Source organism: Numida meleagris, chromosome 1 (assembly GCF_002078875.1).
Source record: "Numida meleagris isolate 19003 breed g44 Domestic line chromosome 1, NumMel1.0, whole genome shotgun sequence".
Classification (NCBI taxonomy): Eukaryota; Metazoa; Chordata; class Aves; order Galliformes; family Numididae; genus Numida; species Numida meleagris.
In genome coordinates, this window is record NC_034409.1 from 38,382,896 (window position 1) to 38,403,133 (window position 20,238).

At 38.1% G+C, this 20,238-nt stretch overlaps 1 protein-coding gene across 2 annotated transcripts in view; it reads right to left on the reverse strand.

Annotated features, from left to right (window-relative positions):
* Positions 7,075-20,238, reverse strand: part of NAP1L1 (nucleosome assembly protein 1 like 1) — a 29,424-nt gene continuing 16,260 nt past the window's right edge. The window contains exons 5-15 of one of the 2 annotated variants that reach the window (XM_021385214.1): positions 16,559-16,700; positions 16,051-16,131; positions 15,679-15,804; positions 15,107-15,178; positions 14,323-14,462; positions 11,975-12,120; positions 11,869-11,888; positions 11,101-11,223; positions 10,039-10,071; positions 9,555-9,605; positions 7,075-7,797 (exon numbers count right to left, since the gene is read on the reverse strand). In XM_021385214.1, the coding sequence (XP_021240889.1) occupies positions 7,762-7,797; positions 9,555-9,605; positions 10,039-10,071; positions 11,101-11,223; positions 11,869-11,888; positions 11,975-12,120; positions 14,323-14,462; positions 15,107-15,178; positions 15,679-15,804; positions 16,051-16,131; positions 16,559-16,700 (970 nt within the window). In that variant the 3' untranslated portion in view covers positions 7,075-7,761. Of the gene's footprint in view, positions 7,798-9,554; positions 9,606-10,038; positions 10,072-11,100; positions 11,224-11,868; positions 11,889-11,974; positions 12,121-14,322; positions 14,463-15,106; positions 15,179-15,678; positions 15,808-16,050; positions 16,132-16,558; positions 16,701-20,238 lie in introns of both variants that reach the window. The other variant, XM_021385212.1, reaches the window with a different exon arrangement.

Consider the following 20,238-nt stretch of genomic DNA (forward strand, 5'->3'; position numbering starts at 1 on the left):
CCGTACCGCGCCCTGCCGCCCCGCAGCGAGCCGGGCTCCGCGGCTGCTGGCCGAGAGCGACGGCAGAGCCTGGCCCCGGGGGAACGGAACGGAACGGCTGCCCACCGCCGCGGGCGGGCGGCGCTGATTGGAGGCCAGGAGTAGCGGCGCCGGGTGCTACCAGCACCCCAGCATTGACAGCCCAACCATTAAATACACCCTAACTATTAAACAAAGCAAAGAGCCTCACACAGCCTTCAGCGTTATGGTTCCGGAGCAAGCAGGTCTTGGGGAGGGAGAAGCAGCTTTGCAGTAAGTGTGCAGAGATGTATTATATACATATGATTTATATTACATGCACGCGTGCCTCTCACCGCCCCATCTAGGGGAAGCCCCTTACTTGCAAACTCTCAAAACAGACAACAAACAAGTCCAAATTAACAAAGAGAAGACTCTCATTTCTGGTGATACGTTGTAACAAACAACAACCGTAGTGGTCGGATTGCCCCTAGGTTCCTTGAAGCCATTCATGTAGAAAAGCCAAGTGACTTACAGCAAGTATTGACCTACTTTAAATGCCTTTGATATTAGGCATAAATCAAAGCCTCATGTTACAAGCCAGCTGACAATGTCACCGTAAACTGAATGCTGGAAATAGTGTGCTACTGAAAGTAAAGCCACTAAAATAATATAAAAAGGCAACAGTTCACAGCCCTTCCTTGCACTGATCTTACCAGGCAGAAAGCAGATGCCAATATAGCACAGGTCAGTGGGAACACATTATAAAAACCTCACTATTAACAATTGCTTTAATGGAGTTTCTCTCTGATAAAGGTCTTTTAAGTTTTCTCCAGCATATCTTGCAAATTACAGTCATTTCCTCTTGCAGTTCAAAGTTAATTTTGATAAATTGCCGAGAGGTAAACAATTAAGGTAGTAAAAGCAATTAAAATCAACTTTTAGCTGTTTTATCTTTCCTAGGTAACTAGGAAGAATGTCAAGTCAGGAACAAAGGTAACTTACTGGCCACAATCCGAACAAGAAAAGGGATGTGTATCATACAGGTCTGCTGAACTGGACAACAGTGCTTCCTCTTTGCAGCTGAGTTTCTACACTAAAAAATGGAGTTCATCCTCACATCCTCCTTATGGCTATTGGAACGGAGGCACACACTTGTTAAGAACCACCAAACTTCATTCACAATTGTCTCAGCCTGCAGTTCATTGCCACCTGAACCCAAGTGCCCCGTGCAAGGATCTGCACCTTCAGCTCCCGCTGCTCACACGCACACAGCCTGCATGAAGTAAGAGTTTCCGAGCTTCTCACGTGCTTTCCATCTCCTTTTCTCCTGATTGAGTCACATGAACATGAAATTGTCAAACCACAACATACAATCAGTCATATATCAAGTTAAAACGTATTCATCTACACTCAACTACAACTTCAAGCCGAGTTTATGGACACTGAACTAAGCCCACAGAGCACCAGTTTAACAATTCCCCTATACAGTTCTGGCTGCCGCTCCGTTGCTACACGTGATGGTCATTTGCTTCCTAGCGAATACCCAAGCCAGTAGTACAGAAACTAGGGTCAGAGCCCTACATGTTATTTCTGCAGTAGGCATTCAGGAACTTTTTCTCCCCTGCAACGCTGCATCATAGTATTTAAGGGCACTAACACTGTCTCTCCATATTTTTATGTGAGCAGTATCGCTTGTTATCAGTGCTGGTAGTAATCTGTAATTAACCAAAGGGGAAAAAAAAATAAGATGAGTGAAAAAGGCTGAAGAATTTCATCAAGTATGTCGGAGAATGGGACTACGTTCATTCCACCTAGTCCTTCCACGGCATGAAGTGCTCAGTTCCAGTGCAGTAAGTGTTGAGTGTCAGCTTTTTAACCCAGCTCTAAACACTGATGGACGTACTCTGCTGATGTAGAGACTCACAATTGTTTATTCCTGGTGAAATTCACCTGAGCATGTGATCAGAAGTAAACATGCAAAACATCCATTTCAACTTGTAATCTGTATGCCAACAAATATTAACAGCCATTTAAAATACACTACATTGACCAGAAACACCAGAGCAGTCAGAACTTCAGGGACTTGGGTTGGAGGAAACACTGACAGAGTTCCATGGTAAGAAGAACACAACATCCCAGTTTTATTGCGCATAATTTACTACAGGATAACAAATGTTGTTTCCCTAGATGGAATTCAAAACAGATCTTCCTGAAATGCTGTTTCTTATAACTACTGTTTTGAAACCCCACATTCCACATTGTTAAGCCTGCTATACATCCCACCGAGGTCTTGTTTTACTTTTCTTTAAATGTGTTTTCAAACCATTGCAATCACATTATGCGTTTCGGATCTGCTATCTTTACTTAAGTTCCACTCAATACCATGTTCGTTCTGCGTCTGTTCCCAGTTTGAGAACATTCTTCTGGAACAGCTGATGCACAGATGCCTCCTACTGCCAAACCTGAAGTACTACCATTGGGGAAAAAAAAAAAAAAAACAAGAAAACACAAACCACTTTTCCTTGGAAGAATCTATACCTACAATCCACTTACTCCTGATTGAATGTTTCTTTGTTCATGTATACAAAGTTAGCAGTGGTAACAGGAACGTTTGGCTGTTAGGTATATTTGGTCTTCATAAACTTCCTGACTTAAAGGCTCAAGCAGAATAAGTCGTGTGTGTGCAAACTTTAATGACTCTCACAGTAATTATTCTTTAAAGCATGGCGGTTGCTTTTTTAAACCCTCAGGCAAGTTAAAAACTGTCTTGGGAAGCCACCATGAAAGACTAAGCAGCCTGTAATTTTAGCATTCTCCTGGATAATACAACTGCAGACAGCAGCAGCATGGTATCAACTATCAACTCCTCATTTTGGAACGATGTTAAAGATGCACTGAGTGATAACACTCAACATCATTCCTTCACGTACAGAGAAGTAAGTAGCTAAAACAGCAAAAAGGGAAGCCTGAAAGAAGCATGAGCCAGACACTGCTAGATGGAAGGAAGACAAAATAGCCGGCTGTTGAGAAACACAGGACAGATGGAAGTGCTGTGGTATGCCACTACAACAATTAGACAATAAGTGGTTACTTAGCATTTTTTCTGACCTTTACCACCTCCAAGTAACTTCCTAGGAACTTCCTGCTGACAGAACACTGAAGCACTGAATGTGCAATCTGGGGGCAGTCTTTTCTTCTTATGAATTCCATCTCACTGATACCTGTGTATGCCTCATAGAGATCACAAATGGATGAAATAGTGATCAAAACTATCAACTGTATTGCCCTGGGCTTTCATATTCTCTAAGACCATGGCAGTACCTAGGCACAAACCACCGGCACTGCAGCTGCTCAGGCCTGACTTTTCCAGAGCCCCTTCCAATTCATAGGTAGCTGTCTTCCAAACATGTCATAGAGCAGTTGAGTATCTACTAGAGAGCAAAGCCAGACTATAAGAGGTTTAAGTGACATGAAGTCTCTCAGATTTGAGCACCCAGCACTGAGTAAAATGTGCTGCGAGTTCAGAACATACTGACTGCTTTTCATCAACACCAGGATTAAACATCAAGCTTAGATGCATATTTGCAATGCTTACTTGAACATATAAAAGAACATCTAACAATAGCTAAATAAGGAAGCAGCAGAGGAGACCACTCTTCTCATCTCAGCACACCTTAGTTAGGTATTTATTTCAGATATTATTTAAAAAATCTCTTCTGCCAAAGCCTCACACTCCATGCACACCCACTTCTAGTATACACCAAGCAGACCCAAATTTATCTTTTGCTTGGTGTGCTCCACGCTTCCCTGCACTGCTTGTTCTAGTTTTCCTGCAAAAGCTGAAGGATGCAGGCTACATGCAGAAGGCAAACAAGTTCAACAGGATTTAATGAGTGATGATTTGGAAGCTATCACTTGACTTGTCATGAAAACTTCCAATTCTTCTTGATCCGGGAGTGCATAAAAGTGGCACTTACCATCTCCAACAGATGGAGTTGTTTGCTTCAAGTAAGCATTCATGAGTAGAAGTCACTACTTTGACATCCACTTGAAAATGTGATGAATCAGTGCATTGTAAACAGAAATAAGCAGTTGAGAAGTGAAAGTGAAGGTTGGGTGGGTAGTAGGCTATTTAAACTGTACAAGAAATGATTGACAGGTCTGTACCCTAACTGAACATAGCTACATTAGCACAGAATGAAGCAGGAACTGCTGTAGAGCTGAATCCACCTCCTCAGAAGCACTTGCAGGTCAAAATCCAACCAAGTGGCCATCAAAGCCATTATACACAGAAATGCCTTCATTATCAGACTATCCCATGTATACCCAGTACAGCATTTTGTTTCGTCACTGAGAAGAACAGAGCACAGTTCTCCTACCTAACACAACACAAGGTATCTGAGAAACAACCACTGCACAGGCATTTCTGAATAGAAAAATTACTGGTAGACATACAAACTGATGATTAGCTCTCATGCTCTACTAATTTATGAACGAAGCCTACAACAATGGGACTTAAAACAGCAGGAAAGTTTTAGTATCAGCTTGAAGGCAAAGATGAACATGTTAAATTCCTGCAGTTTCCTACATTCTGCTGTTTTTCCATTTAGCAAGTAAAACCTTGTAAAAGTTAAAGTATCGTAAATGTAAAAGTTAAGCTATTTGCTATATAGCTTGGGAAACATCGGTTCCAAGAATCCAATTAAGAAATCTAAGCTTATCAAGTTAGTTATAGAAGAGATCAGTAAGAAAAGTCAAACCCTTCAGTGTTAACAATCCTACAGTTGCCAGAAGCATAGAAATAATGAGCAGCAGCCTACGTAGCAACCAGACCTGGGCAGAAAACCCTTATTTACATAAATCTTAAGTTCTAGTTTAGTATTGCAATAACTGACCAAGAAATTCGATTTCTGGTGACACTTTTTCCTAACCTGACCTAGTTAGGTAACAAGGTAACAATCTCCCAGAATACTAAATGAATAGATTCTCTACTGCTGGTATAAAACCACAACAAGTGACAAGAACGAGTCACAATGCTCCGATCGATGTGGGACGTTTAATGCTCCTGCTACATACCGCCTTTCAGAATTGCTAAACAGGAGTGCTGTTGATCACAAAACTGTGCAAAGCACCAAAACAGTTTTTATTTAACCAATACCTCAGAGACTGGCACGTCAACTTGAGCACAAGAACTAGCTAGTCACACTAGAGAGCAGCTTAACAAAATCAGCCCACAGGCTATGGATTCACAGTTATAGATTTTGCAGGCCATGGGTGATCTTTAACACTTATCAACTTCCCTTTTCAGATACCGTATCTCACATTGTATTAGATATCAGTAATAAAGCAATTTAAATACAAGTTACATTTTGTAAGAACAGCAGCTTGAAGAGAGTTGGAGGACTTCCTACACTTTTTTTTTCCATCTTTCTGAGATGCTGTTACCAGATACTGTTACAAAAATGTGCTTCATCTTCGTATGGACTTCAGATACTTAGGTCCAGAAGTATGAATCTCAACGCCTTGCCTTAGTAACTGCTAAATGTCATAACGTACTACCAGTTTGGTCTCTGCATACCCTGAAGTTCAAGTTGAAACAGTCAGTGCTTGGTTTTAACTCAATGCTGGGAGACATTCAAAGAGACAAAGTGATAGCCAAGTGAAGCACCTGGTAGGGTCAGTGTTTCAAAGGATAAGCATATTCTATCCAGACTGATGCTATCACAAGACCACAACCACACCTACTTTAAGACACAACTACTAGAGATAGTGTTGCTCATCTCCTACTATATTTTTCTATGCTATGATGTATAGGTTATCTGAAAAATATTTAGGAGCACAGCTTTGACATTTGTTTTCTATACAGCTATAGATAACAAGGGTTCCTTTTCCCATAACTATAGGCATTTGGTGAGGAGAAAGATGACATCTGACAGGGATTCTGTAATTAATCAGTACAGTATTCAAGACATCAAAGAATAAAAAAACAGTTTTGAGCACACTAGACCTTCCTTCTTTCAGATTAAGAAGAGCACCTGGGATAAGCTTCATTACATATTACCTATCCTCAAAGCAAGAAACTTGCCAGATTAACTTGGCCTCCACAATCTCATTCTCACACAGCTGTTTGCCTCTTACTTGCCCTGCTCTTTTCAGGGCCTTAACCCTTTATGTCTAACTCAGTATATTAGTGGCAAATAAAAATAGTAGCTGCTGAAGAAACAGTTCCACAGCTAGCTGGACATTTCTCCATTGACCTGAGGACCTTCCCATTCCTCAAAAAGTTACCTGCATACTTGTTTAGAAGCTCAGAACTTCCACAGTTACGTAAAGAACAAGACTCTAGAGTACATTAGCATCCTACAGACAAGGAAAAACTTGCAAGACAGACATCAGTTCATAGTCTCCTCAAGCTGAATGGATTCAAATCCACACTGAGAACATCTAGAGACAAAACTAATGAGAAAGGTCTAGCCCATGGTTCAGCTGACAGAGAACATCTCCGGGAGAGACAACAAATGAACCAAATCATGCAGACAAACACAGTGAATAGAACATTAAGTGAGGAAAGAAGAATTCCTTGGGGTTTGGTTCCTCCTCTTTAGATGCTCAACACCAGTACAAATCAGAATACAGCTAGATGTTCTGGCAGTCTCTTAGGTTACAAAGTAGCTTTTGTTCAGGACAACGCAGCTCTGTCTATGCAGACTGGAAATCCATGCTACTTTCTTTGCTCCAGATTTCAAGCTAATAATCCAATACTCTATTAGAATCGGGCATAGCAGTATCCAAGTCCTTCATCAGATCTAATACCACTTCTAAAAGTAATTGTCTTCTCAAAATGGCAGTGTTGACCGATAACTGAAACATGTAGCTCAGATTCACAGGTATCACACTGCAATTAACAAGTATGGATCAAAATCTTTCCAAACTACTGTTTTTAAGATGCTACAGAACTTACTTTTCAATAACTCTCAATTTTTGCTTTAGTGTAGTGAACTAACTGCAGCATGAGAGATATACCTTATCAGTTTACACATGCAGATACACACACCATAATAAAACAAGACTAGCTTCTGAAAATACTAGGTTTTATTCACACCCCGTGGTAAACAATAACCTTAATATGATGGCTAGGTTTCTTTTGTAGATCACTATGTCACATAAAATACAAAACCCATAGCATAAACAAGCTGACAGTTATGAATGTTTAATGTGGTCTCATTGGAAATTAAACAAGTTATACTAGTCTTCTCAAGTAGTCAAATTCAAAATGCATCATCATCTCCTAGTTAGTACAAGTCACTGCCATTTCTATAACAAAGTAATGAAGGCACAGCTAGTGCAAGCAGACTTAAACCCGTTCAGACTACTGGGCTGAAAAATACTTTGGTTGGTTCTTCAGGAGAGAGCTTTCTCTAAACAAATATTGGTCTCGGTTAACAGTTCTGATAATCTTCACAGCTGCAGTCTAATAGCTACATGACAAAGACTTCACAAGAACCAAACTATGTAGCAATGAATTAACATTCATGCTTTAGGGGATTTACTGCATTCTACATATTGGCAGAAAATTATACTGTTAAAATGTTAGGTAGATTGAACCTACATTTTAAACTGGTTCTTATGTGTTTGATTCCATTTTTTAACAAATTGGTTACTTAATTCTACCAAGATACAAAACATAAGGCTGTAAGTAACTAATAGTTGTGTTTAGGCTATTACAGTGCAGGTAATCCTCAAGGCCACATACACACTGCTTCACTGCTGCTTGCATTCTGCTGGGTTTTGATCCTTCTGTTGGGGAAAAAAAGGAAATATCAGCTTACAGATATCAATACTTCAGGAATTATTCAAATTGTTAACATACTTTGTCAACTTCCAGCAGTCAGGTTCTTCTTGCATCTCTTCAACTGAGCTAATTGTCTTGTATTACTAATGCCTTTACATGTGGTAACATTCACAATGCTTTTTTTGTTAGTGTACATGCATTGAGAATAAAATCTGTTCAGAGTCAAGTATGGTGGTGTATTCTGAATGACACCAAAACTAGAGAAGGGAGGAGGGCAATTATAAATAGTATCAAACACTGGCACAGAAGCATCCACACCTTCTAAACAGTTTGAAACAAAAAACCACACAGCCTTCCTTTCGATTGACAAGGGCACAGCCTTACTTCAGAACCAATTTACAGCAGTGCAACGAAACAAAAATCAAGGTATGTTCTTAAAACTCTGGAAAGATTTTCCTGAAATAAATTCCAGTTGCTAGAAAATTTCCAAGTGGATATTATAAATTTTTCTATATTGAATCAGGCAATCAACAATACATCACAGTAACGTGGGCATTTATGGAAATGGCTTTCAGAGGTGAAGAGTTCAGCTGCAAGTTTTACTCCACTACTTTTTCTTGATAGCTACTCTCAGATCGCAGTGCTTTAATACGTTCATCTAGCTTCCAGTCTGTAATTAACTTATTATTTATTCCTTTTTCAACACACTACAGTACCACTACCGTCTGCCTCTCCACAAGCCTACAGCAGTTCTCTCTGAAACTGAGCATAAAATCTTGCCCTCAGTTGATTAACTTGCAAAAACAACTGAAGTGGTGGAAAACAGAAGCCCAATTTGCAACTGTTTCATTTTCATTCCAGAACTTCCTTGAACAACTGGAATATACTATTGCAGATGAAACACCCCCAACAAGTTATACATTGTTATCAGTAGTTCTATACCCCACATCTTTTCCAGTACAATGTTAAAATTATGGTACTTCGTATTTTAGATCAAACCGTTCCTACTGAAAAATATACTGCCTCCAGATTAGAAATGGGAAGGACATTTTGTAGCAGACTTTCAGCTCACACAGCTTCACTTTCTGACTACAGCTTCCCCTTACACCATCAGATGCTTTCAGCTGGCTAAGGATGTCTTTTCCTCAGCTAGGAGAAAGCTATCAATTTAGTTGCTCACAATCACTTTTCCAGCTAACTGAGCCTAACTACTCATTTGCTCTGACCATTACACACGAAACAAAGCTTCAAGTTGCTCTTGGTTGCCCACATTCAAGTGCTTGGCTGTAGATGCATTCCTGACATTTGACATCTGCTGCTTCAAGAAATAACAGGTTCGCTATCATCCCCTTTGAAAAAAAAAAATTCCCCAGCACAGTATAAGAACCAGATTGTGACAAGTTCCCCAAACCTGAGCATTTATTACTTGTACTCTTCTTATGAGTACTATAGAACACTTACATCACTGAACTAACCCAGAAACTTGCTGCAAGACAAGTTGATAAAAACCAAGCTTGATGAATTCCAGCACTCAAAGTAAAATGTCACTCCCACAAAAAGTTTTTTAGTGAAGGAACTTCAAGAAAAAGAAGTTGCCTTGCACATATTAGACCATCAGAACTGGAACTTAAACAATCTCAGCCAAAATACACTCAATGTAAGAACTATTAAATGCTTCAACTAAAACTTGAGTTTTAGCTTTCATTACATAATAGGAATATGAATGCATATGCACACTTCAAATATTCTTTTAATTTCTTACTTTTGGGTCAAAATCAGGATCATTTTCTTCATCTGCTTCTTCTTCCCCCTCCTGAAACAAGACAGTCATATTTCATTAGCTTATCCATACTCAGCTTCCCAAGCCATTCTCAAGAACAGTGATTAAGTTCTACTCTGAAATACATTCACTACCACTTCAATTAATGCATATTGCATACATACAATGCATTACATATATACAATATATGTATACATGTATACAATATATGTAATACATGTATTAGTCAACACTCTACAAAGCACATTTTTTTACATCAGTTGCAACTTGATTTGTAGTATTATTTTTGTTGTTGTTTTGTTTGTAATTAAATATTTACTCTGGATCACAGAATACAAGCAGTTACATCTTACATTCATAAGTGCAACTTAAAGTTAGCTTTCACAGGATTTAAAAACTAAAGGAACTTACTCCACGCAGACTACCAAAGGGAAGCTATTTAAATCAAGGCAATCTGTCAACTTACCTCATCATCTGCCTCTTCACCTTCTTCATCATACTAGGAAAGAAAAAAATAGTTTTGACTGTCATAAACATAGTCATTACAGACATTAGTTCATTCAAGATAACTTAAGTTGATGCCAGGAACCATATGCATGGTACTATGCTTTAAGAGAACATCCTATATTTGACAGATTGGAAATAGCTCTATGAATCAGCATGAATAACATTCAATTTCAAACTATGCTCTGGCAAAGAATGCTTCCTTCCTTGCATTCCTTATGCGCAACACTGGAAGAGATTATTAAACTGAGAATACCTCTGTCCAGCACGGTGTCTCGAAGTATAGAGCAGTCCATACAGTCACTTCAGTCTTCTATCCATCAACTGCCACAGTTCTGAACTAAAGGTTACCATTCTACATTCTAAAAATTCAGCTTAGTGCTGGACCTAGCTTAGCTAAACCAACTCCATAGATTTACTAAACTTGTCAAACAATCCTTATTTGTGAGGAGGCAGGGGAGAAAATATTTTCTCTATATATAGTTCTTGCGTTTTGTGGTTTGTTTTTCAACTTCAGCTTCTTCAATGCATTGAATTCAAGCTTTTGAAGAGTCTGCTTTGAAAAAGAATTGGTGAGCTTTGAATGCATTTATCTATCATTTTCTAAAGAGCATCCTCCTGAAAGGATCAAGCCTGAATCTCAAGAACTCAGTAGCCACATAGGTATAAAGAACAGGCTTACCAGCTACGTAAATAGACTAATATGTTCTCTAGCAGCTCATTATTTTTCTACCAAAGTGTTGTGCACACCACTCTTGGAATGACTAGTACACAAGCTTCTATTCAGGCATCACTCTAGGTGCTTGCCTATCAGTGCTTTCACCACAGAACTTCAAATTCACTACTTAAGATTAATTACCTTTTTGTCACTCCTTATTTAACATCCTAGGAAGTCCATCTGAAACTAATGTTGATACCTCCCATTCTAAGGATGCTAACAGTAACTACAGGAGTCAGAAATTAACAAAAAACTTTAAGCAACATTACATAGAGGCTTTTAGCACTTCAAAAGAACATTACTTACATCATCATCATCATCTTCAATAGCTTCTCCTGTGAAGTACAATACTGATCGGGGGACTATACGTTCACGTAAGAAATGACCTATTTCGAAGTCTGCAGCAAGGATTGCCTCAGCATCATCATCCTGCATAAAACAATTTTATTTTCTAAACCATAAGTTGATAACTACATTTGACACCAAAACACAAGTTGCACAGATTTTGACATGGCCAGATTTACACAAATCCCCATATTATGAGTTTTTGGTTCAGGGCAGTTCTAGAATTGAGAGTGTGAGACCAAATTTTATACCTCAAGCATTTACTCACATTATGGAGTTCAGGGTTTGCTGCTTCAGAAAACTTAACCATACAAAGTCCTAGAGTTTTAATCTCCTTCTTCCCCTACATCCTAATTTAAACTATTTTTCTACTTAAATGTAATATCACCCACAGATTTTCAGTTTGCATGCACAGTGTTAAGAACTAAACACTAACCAGGTGAGACTTTCTAATTAAGTATCTCCATGATTCTCATTGATCAGCCCAATGTAAAGCACTTGCACACCCAAAAAAACATTCTCTGCCACAATAAGCTGTTAAAGTGAAATAAACTGAGCTTCACCATCCTTCTAACAAAGAAAAACTATTTATCACAAGCGTTCCCAAGTTAAGTTAAAACTGAAGCAATTTAACTTCCCAAACAAACCTCAGAAAGAACTTTGTATATAACTGCCTTTTACTGGTGATTCCCTCACCCCCAAAACTTTACTTCTGATGACACAACTTACCAGGTCTCCACTTTCAGGAACTGTGAGAAAAGAAGAACAAGAAAACAAGTGAATGAATTATACACAACATTTAAAGTTAATGCAAATACACAAATATTCTGTTTACCTTCAGGGGGACTAAAGAAGTTGAAGAAGGAATCATTGGAAACAGTTTTTGTCACTGTTCTAACTGTTCCACGACCCTTGTGTTTCTGCTTCTTCTTAATTGTTTTCAAAGTAACATTTTTTCCTTTTTTCCAGTCTATTTGGCAGCTGGGGAAGAAATAAATAAACAGCTGCAGCTTAGAACACCTCCACTTGTAACCAGTACTTACAGAGGCTATCACAGTTGTAAGAAATACACTGAACATGAAATATCAAGGTAATATTGAATCAGTGATACCTTTTCAACTTATACTTCAAGAAAGAAAATAACAGATTTTGTTTTAAGATTGAAGATTTTTCATCCATAAGTTTATCCCCCATTTAATCCGAATTTTTTTCTCCACCTGCTACCAAGTTCTCCTTAACTTCCTAACAAAGAACAGCATCAAACTGTTTTTTGTGTGTGACATATGCATTATAAAGCAGTTATATATATATGTAAATATATATTTATTATATTTGGTCATACTAGTAACATACTACGGTTGTACCACACATATTATTATAAAAGCAATGAGCTGGAGCATTGTGTCCAGTTCCACGTTCCCCAGTACAAAAAAGACAGGGATCTCCTGGTAAGAGTCTAGTGGAGAGCCACTAAGATGATAAAGGGCCTGGAGCACCTCCCTTATGAGGAAAGGCTGAGCAACTCGGGTCTGTTCAGACTGGGGAAAAGAAGACTGAGAAGGGTTAATGATCAATGTCTATAAATACCTAAGATGCAGGAGGCAAAGGGATGAGGCCAGACTCTTTTCAGCAGTGCGTGGCAATAGGACAAGGGGAAATGGCCACAAACTGAAGCACAGGAATTTCCGCACAAACGTGTGTAAGAACTTCTTCACAGTGAGAGTGATGGAGCACTGGAACAGGCTGCCCAGGGAGGTTGTGGAATCTCCTCTTCTGGAGACATTCAAGACCCACCTGGACGCCTGCCTGTGCAACCTGGTCTAGGGAGCCTGCTTTGCAGGGGGCTTGGACTCCATGATCTCCACAGGTCCCTTCCAGCCCCTACAATTCTGTGATTCTGTGAGCTCTTAAAAATAATGCACCAAGCAGATATATAATGGTATTTGTTTGTTTTGTGTTTGCTTTTTCTGTTGTTGATGGTCACGGTTTCGTTGTTTTTTTTTTTTTTTTAATTTGCTTCTTACAAAGGAAAATCATACCCACAGGCTTGACTGACACTCACAAAGCATTCTGGGGAAATGCAAATGAAGTCACATAAAACACAGAAAAATAAGGCTGCAGAAGTTTGACTAGTTCCTTTACAGATTGAAAGGAAAGAGGTGAGTTGTTCCAGGATAGGAAGCTGCTGTCTTAACATTCCCAATCCTGGCTTTGCATAAATCATTTTCAGAAAGGCAGTCATCTCACAGGGATCTCTGCCAGGAGATATGCTCTTCAGTAACAGTCAAAATTATGGGAGACAATACAGTTTGATCAAATGTACTCAAGCAGAGTAATTCCAACAGGACACGTGTAGCAAGGTATTACATTAAGCGACTGAGAAATGAAGGGGCAAATGTCAGTCAGTATCGGTAAGTGCACAGTAGTGCATGGGTATAGCCAGCCCTGAGTGACAGTGGGACGCTCCAGTTGTTACCGCTCAGAAGGGGGTTCACAATGGATGTGTACAGAACATATTAAATAATTTAAGGAATTATAGCAAATTCAGAAGAGACCACCAAATGTTACATCTTCAAAATCCTGAGAAAACTGGAGTTAGATAGGACTGTTCTCTACTTCTCAAACAGATTAAGTGAAAGGTGCTCAGAGAAGCAAGCATTCAACTGTTATAAACTGGCCAACTGCAATACAGAACACAAAACTGGACTTGTCTTCCCAAAAAACCCACACATCAGAAATACAGGTTTCTAAAATGTGATCAAACAAGATTTTTAAAAAGTTATCAAGGCGTACTAAAAGAAAATACAATCCAGCTTCCAATTCAGCTTCAGTGGTTGCAAAACACTATTTGTAAAGTGTTTACTTCTTAAAGTATATATACCATGTATATATAGGTACTATATTTACATTTATAAATTACATCAGTGTTTAGATTACACAATACATAGTTTTTTATATATTACACAATCAAAAACTGAAAGTAACACTAGATGGACATACAGAGAATAGAGATTTAGATGTTTTGAAATAATATGAAGTTTTAAATGGCAGTTTTCAAAACTGTGAAGTTTGAGGTTAAACTTGTACTTAGTTACTTACAAATTATTAGGTAACTGAAATCTTACACTTGGATAATAAGGAAGAAACAGTTACACTACCTTATGGCTATTCATTAGCACTTACCCTGTACAGCCCATGATTTCTGGTCCATCAAAGGAAAAGGGATCAGAGTCATCTGGCTCTGATCTCATTCTATACGTCTTTGTCAACACTTCATTTGTGAAGTAGTCATTTGGTTCAAAGTGAAATTCTAATGTGAAACTCTTAAGAAAGAATTGCAAAGAGACAACATTAGCAATGTAGCAACACATACCTTTAATTTCTAAATACTTAAAGAGCAAAATCAAAAATACACATGCAACATAATAAATCCATCTCTACCGATATTGAAGCAGTGCACGCACAGCTAATCCTAGAATTCGCTGCCCAAATTGTACAGTAAGTATTTGGATGTTCTCATTTACTATGCTGATCTTGGGTCTCTGGTTCAAGCAGTATATTAAGAAATGAGCACAAGATCTCACACGTTTCACAGATTTCCTGGCGCTACATTACAGAGATATTTTAAAACAATATATATCTTAATAATATTGTCCCTGGAATTTATATCCTCTTACAGTAGTTACACAAGAAGTGCCTCAAATCATCAAAACTTAAAGGTGAAACTGAGTCATCAAATAAGGTCAGGTTATTAACTCACTAGACTCTGAAGGTTAAATTAAGTTTAAATTCATTCATAAGGTACTTCAGGATTAGTCTTTGTACTGTTTTTCAGGGGACAAGCAGCTAGCTATACATTTCTCAGGATTGCCATAAGGCAATTGCTTATTACAGACAGTGTTATTGATACACAAATACAAGCCTTAAGATAACGCTAAAGTAATCTTGTTCAGTAGGTTAAACTAACCATAGGCTGTCCAGCTTCTGAGAATTTCACTTTTATATCTTTTAAGTGTTTCAGGATGGGTTCATCATGTTCCTGTAAACAAACAAGTTAATTTTCATAAGATTAAATTGTACACAGATTTAATACACGGCAGAAAGAAAAAGGTGTACTTAGAACCAGTGAATCTTGACAAGAACCTTGTCCAAGCACTGAAATATTTTTTTCCATGAACATGACCAGCAGATGGCAACAACAGCAGCACAGTTTTCACTGTGGTTCACAGCTTAAATCTCATGCAAACTAAATACAAATTTTAGCAATAGTACATATTTCATGCAGACATTCCTATATATCTTACTAATGGACTTTCTATGTAAAGTTACAAGTTCAACAAATAAGAACAAAGTAAGAAGATATTTCAGAGTGCTCTCTGTTCTGAGTCAAATAAGTGACCAGATAACATCCAAGTACTGGCTCAATTTTTTACTCTCCAGCAGACATACTGGTACTATAACTGTTCCTTCTCCTTCCTTGTAGACCGTGCTTGGATTAAACACTAAAGCAACATCAAAGCAATCTGGACTACTATTTACCTGAACCATATCACTGAGCAAGTCCACATTCTTGAACACTGTCAGCCAAAATTCAGGAATTCCTTTAGGGTCTTCTTTTTCTTCATCTTTTTTTTCTTCTTCAAGCTTGGCTTTCTCTTTCATTTCCTCCTTGATAGAATAAAAATATTAGTTTTTCTAAACTTTAAAAACCATCCTCCACCAAGTCTGTTAACTGTTTTAAGCTGATAATAGTACACGTGAAGTTTCATGCACATGATTCAAGGATGCAATTAATAATATGCAGTCAATCGTTACGAAAATTCTCCTTTTGAGAACAAAATCATTTACTCTATTGAATCTTGTTTCATGCTAAAGGTGGAGACACTGATGAGAACTGATCATGATACTCACTGAAATTTCTTCTTCGGCATCTGCTTTCCATTCACATTCTTCCTCTGTAGGTTCATAGATTGCATTGATGATTTCACTTCGCTGAAAAATTGAACCAAGGATGCTTTCATATGTTCTAGTTATTGCAGTTAGCAATACTAGCTAATAAATTGCTGATTCTAATTTCATATAATGCATTAACTACTTAACCAAACACTTCCTTCTTGCTCTAGAAAGACTCAGCAGTTACCAGTGTTTCAACACGTTCCAGAAAGGTTACCACATCACCTAACATCTGCTCAGTTAACAGGATGAGGCCTAATATACTAACATGATTTTGTTAACCATGGATCAGACAAACTTCCTCCTTAATCTTAGTTGATATTCACATGGATGGTGAAATAGCATCAGTTCAGCTGAATGGGCAAATCGGAGACCAAAGTAATTCAGAACATCCATAAGCTTTCAGCTTATATTCCCTTCTGGTTTAGCTAAAGCTTTTAAGTACAACAGATGAGCATTGAAATACCTTGTCAAATAAGGGCTGATAGAGGGCCGCATATTTTCTTTCCAGTTCATGAACTTCCTCATAGAACTTTGCTTCTATCTGTGCACACTGAACTTGAAGATTCTTGAGAGCATTCACACGTCTTTTAACGACTTTAGGCAAGCTGAAAAATTCAGTGACAAAACTGTTATAAACATAGCATTCTATGCACATGCTGACCCCTCCTTAACCAGCTCCTTCAACTAACTTGTATCAAAGCACATTTCACACTATTTTAAACACTAGAAAACAGAACAAAATCAGAAGTTATGACCCATTGTGCCATGCAAAGTAAACTTAGTGCAGACTCTTAAAACACGAATAACCTGAGTTAGAATAAATAAATTTCAAGAATCTATGAACATGCAAACTTGTATAAAGCTTCACATTAAGAGTAAATTTTACCTTATCACCAAGCAGCACAGCAAATTCATAAGATGGAGCGTAATTAAGGAAGAGCTAACTACTTACTTGTTTGTTTTTATGAATGGTCAAGGCAATTGAGCCATTACTTCACTAAGGAAGTCAAACTTCAAAACCACTATTTTTGTTTATTCAAGAAAGAAGCTACCACTACTGTCTTCAAGCATACTCCCTGCCACTCCCAAAATGAGCCAAAACTGTATTATACACATGTAACAGGCAAACAATCAATGCAGCCTTCAGTATGAACTGTTGTCAGACAAAACTTTTAATAGAAGTTTCACTTGTAGAAGACTACACTAACAAGGTTACTGCTGGGACAGAAATTAACCTGTACCAAGGCTGTTAGTCACATTCATGAGGGAGAGGGGTGACAGCCACCGTCACTCATTATGTGAGCCAGTCCCCAGCATATAGCTACAGAAGATTACCATGTTAACATTCCATTTTTAAACGAACTGAGACACATTACTTAGAACATAACAGCAAACAGCTGCAAGAAAATACAGTGAAAAATTGTTAGGACCAGCCTCAGGCTAGCAGAAACAACCACGAATGTGTTAATTAACTAAATACTGAAAGTTCATATTAACCACTAATGCTATCCAACCTTTACTTCAGTAGAATATACACATACGTTCTAACATCCTTGTTCGCTTTAAAATGTAGAATCCTTCTCCCTAACAGCACTAGGGTCAACAAGAATATTCTATTTCTGGTTACTAACACAATGACACACAGATAGCCAATAAATCAAGACTTCCCTTAACCTCTTGATTTGAGCAGAAGTATATCTGCTACACAAACTACCAAAAAAGCTTAAATTAAATCATATATATACATAAAGGTTTGATAACATTGTTTTTATTCCAACATTCTTCTAGAATTCGGTCAAGTAAATTATTGCCTGTAATTTTATCTTCAAGTACAACATCAAAATGTTGTAACATGTTCAGCTAGTTCAGGAAAAACGTTAATTAAGAAATTTAATACAACTGCACAGATAAGTCATGCAGTAATCACCTATCTCATGTCACATGCATGTATTTACACAAAGAGTACTAGTGCTAGCAGCTGTATATAAAATCAGTGACATTCTTAGAAGGTAGTGCTGTACGCATAGGAACTCCAATTCCAGTATATCCAAATAAAGATTGTAACCTCTTTATTAGAGAATCAAAATCTTTCACACGTGCCAGAAAGCCATTTTTTTAAACAGTCTGTGCTAACCAGTTCAAGTTTCAAAACTTGTACACCCACTACATTTGTAAATTTCATTTTTTTTAAGAAAGTTTCATTAAAAAACAGCTAATGCAAAACAAATCCAAAATGGCAAAAGAGATCATGAAATCTGAACCAGACTGTGAAGTACAGTAGTGGCAAGTAAAATTTGTTGTTATGAGTACAAGCCACTAGTAAATGCTGCAATCACACTAGAATCCAACCTCTAGCTCACTTTCCTACTCCAGGAAAGAAAATTTCATTAAAATCATTGTACCCAGGCAAAGGTAAAAAGGTAAGCTATTGGAGAGCTGCCAAACAATTTGCAGATTTTAAGCCCAAGCAGACAGATAGATCTTCTCCTGGAATGTGTTTAGCTTCTCCACCAGCTTATGCACCTAGTTCCTTAAAAACCCACAAAACCATCTTTTAGGACCTCAGATTCCTTCTGACTTCTGTGCCACCTCAACAGCGGGACTTTTTTTTTTTTACAAACTTAAAACAGTATTTGGTAAGATATGTAAGAGGTCCCTGTAAGGCATGCTTAAATCAGCATGCATGTGTTAAGGAAGTGCAGATTCAAGTTACACACATTTTCCATCTATTTTTCTACTGTAAGTTTGGCAAGCACTTGGTATAACAGCAAAGCTGCAATGCTTTGCAAGAGAAAGCACTACTGGACTCGGAATAGATGAAGAAATGGTCCAGTATCTTAGATAGCAGCTGACAGGAAGAATGCCAAGTAAATTTACATTATGACTTCTGTCTACTTCTTAGATCTAGGACCTGAAAGATTAGTAGAGATGAATTAATATCTGCCAAAAAAAACCCAAAGTATTAGATATCTAAAGCCCTAGTGTACAGTATACAGAACACGTTGTGAAGAACCTGTGTACTCCTTTGACTCCATGCTCTTCCTGGGCCTGTAGTTACTAGGGTAAGCTATTAGTTGCATGTACTTTTCTTCTATACTACTGCTTGTAATAAAGGAAAGTGGTAGGAGTAGCAGCAACAAACCCTGTTATTCAGCAGCCATCTCAGTTAACATCAATAGTGATATAGAATCCTATCACAGTCAGATAGTTCTGTGCTTTACAGCTCGTGTGCATGTGGTGAACAGTTCACACAATTAGAAATTACATGAAGGAGCTGGATAAATCTGTTAAAGCAGATGCAGTAAAGAAGACTTCAGTAAGCAACAGATTGTTTCAAATTTTGATACATAAGGAGTCTACATTAAGTATTGATACAACATTCCTAATTTGTGGTTATAGCATAACCACAAGTGACCATGTATTTGTCTATGTTTCAAATTAAGGCAAAACTGAGAACACATTCTGGGAAAATGTTTTTACTGTATGTGCCACGGTTTGAAGAGTTAATCACGTGACACCTCTCCCACCCCTCAGGAGAAAGGGGGGGGGAAGGAAGAGGGAAAAAACCAATTGAGATAAGAGAAACGAATTTATTAAAAGGAACATGGGATAATACAGAATAACTAAGAGTAGTAAATCAAAAAGAAACAACTAAAACTGGAGGAGAGAGAGTCAGTCTGAGTCTTTATCAGCAGGCTGTCATGGCTGGCCTCCCAGAAAAGACAAGAGAGCTCTTCCCCCATCATCCAGAGTTGGAAATCATGTGGAGGCTCTTGGGAAAATGCAGTACATCTCAGCGTATCTTCCTCATAGAGAGTCAGAACTCACGTGAGGCTGCTAGAGAAACCAGGAAGTACAGCTCTGCAGTGCAGTGTGCCCCTGCACCCAGCAGCTTGTCTCATGATGTCATGATAAGGAATATACTGGTAAAACCAGGACAGTATGACATTTTGCAATTGCACGAGATGTTATCAGCCACTAAATATTTCTGCATTCTTTTCTTCAAAAAGGCTCAACTAGAAAGCCTTCAATTTTGAAATGCATTAATGCTTGATAACATTAGTTTCCTGTTACATAGGCAGCACAGTGGTTTATGATTATTAATCTTAAAAACAATATTGTTCAGAAAGTGAAAGCACATTT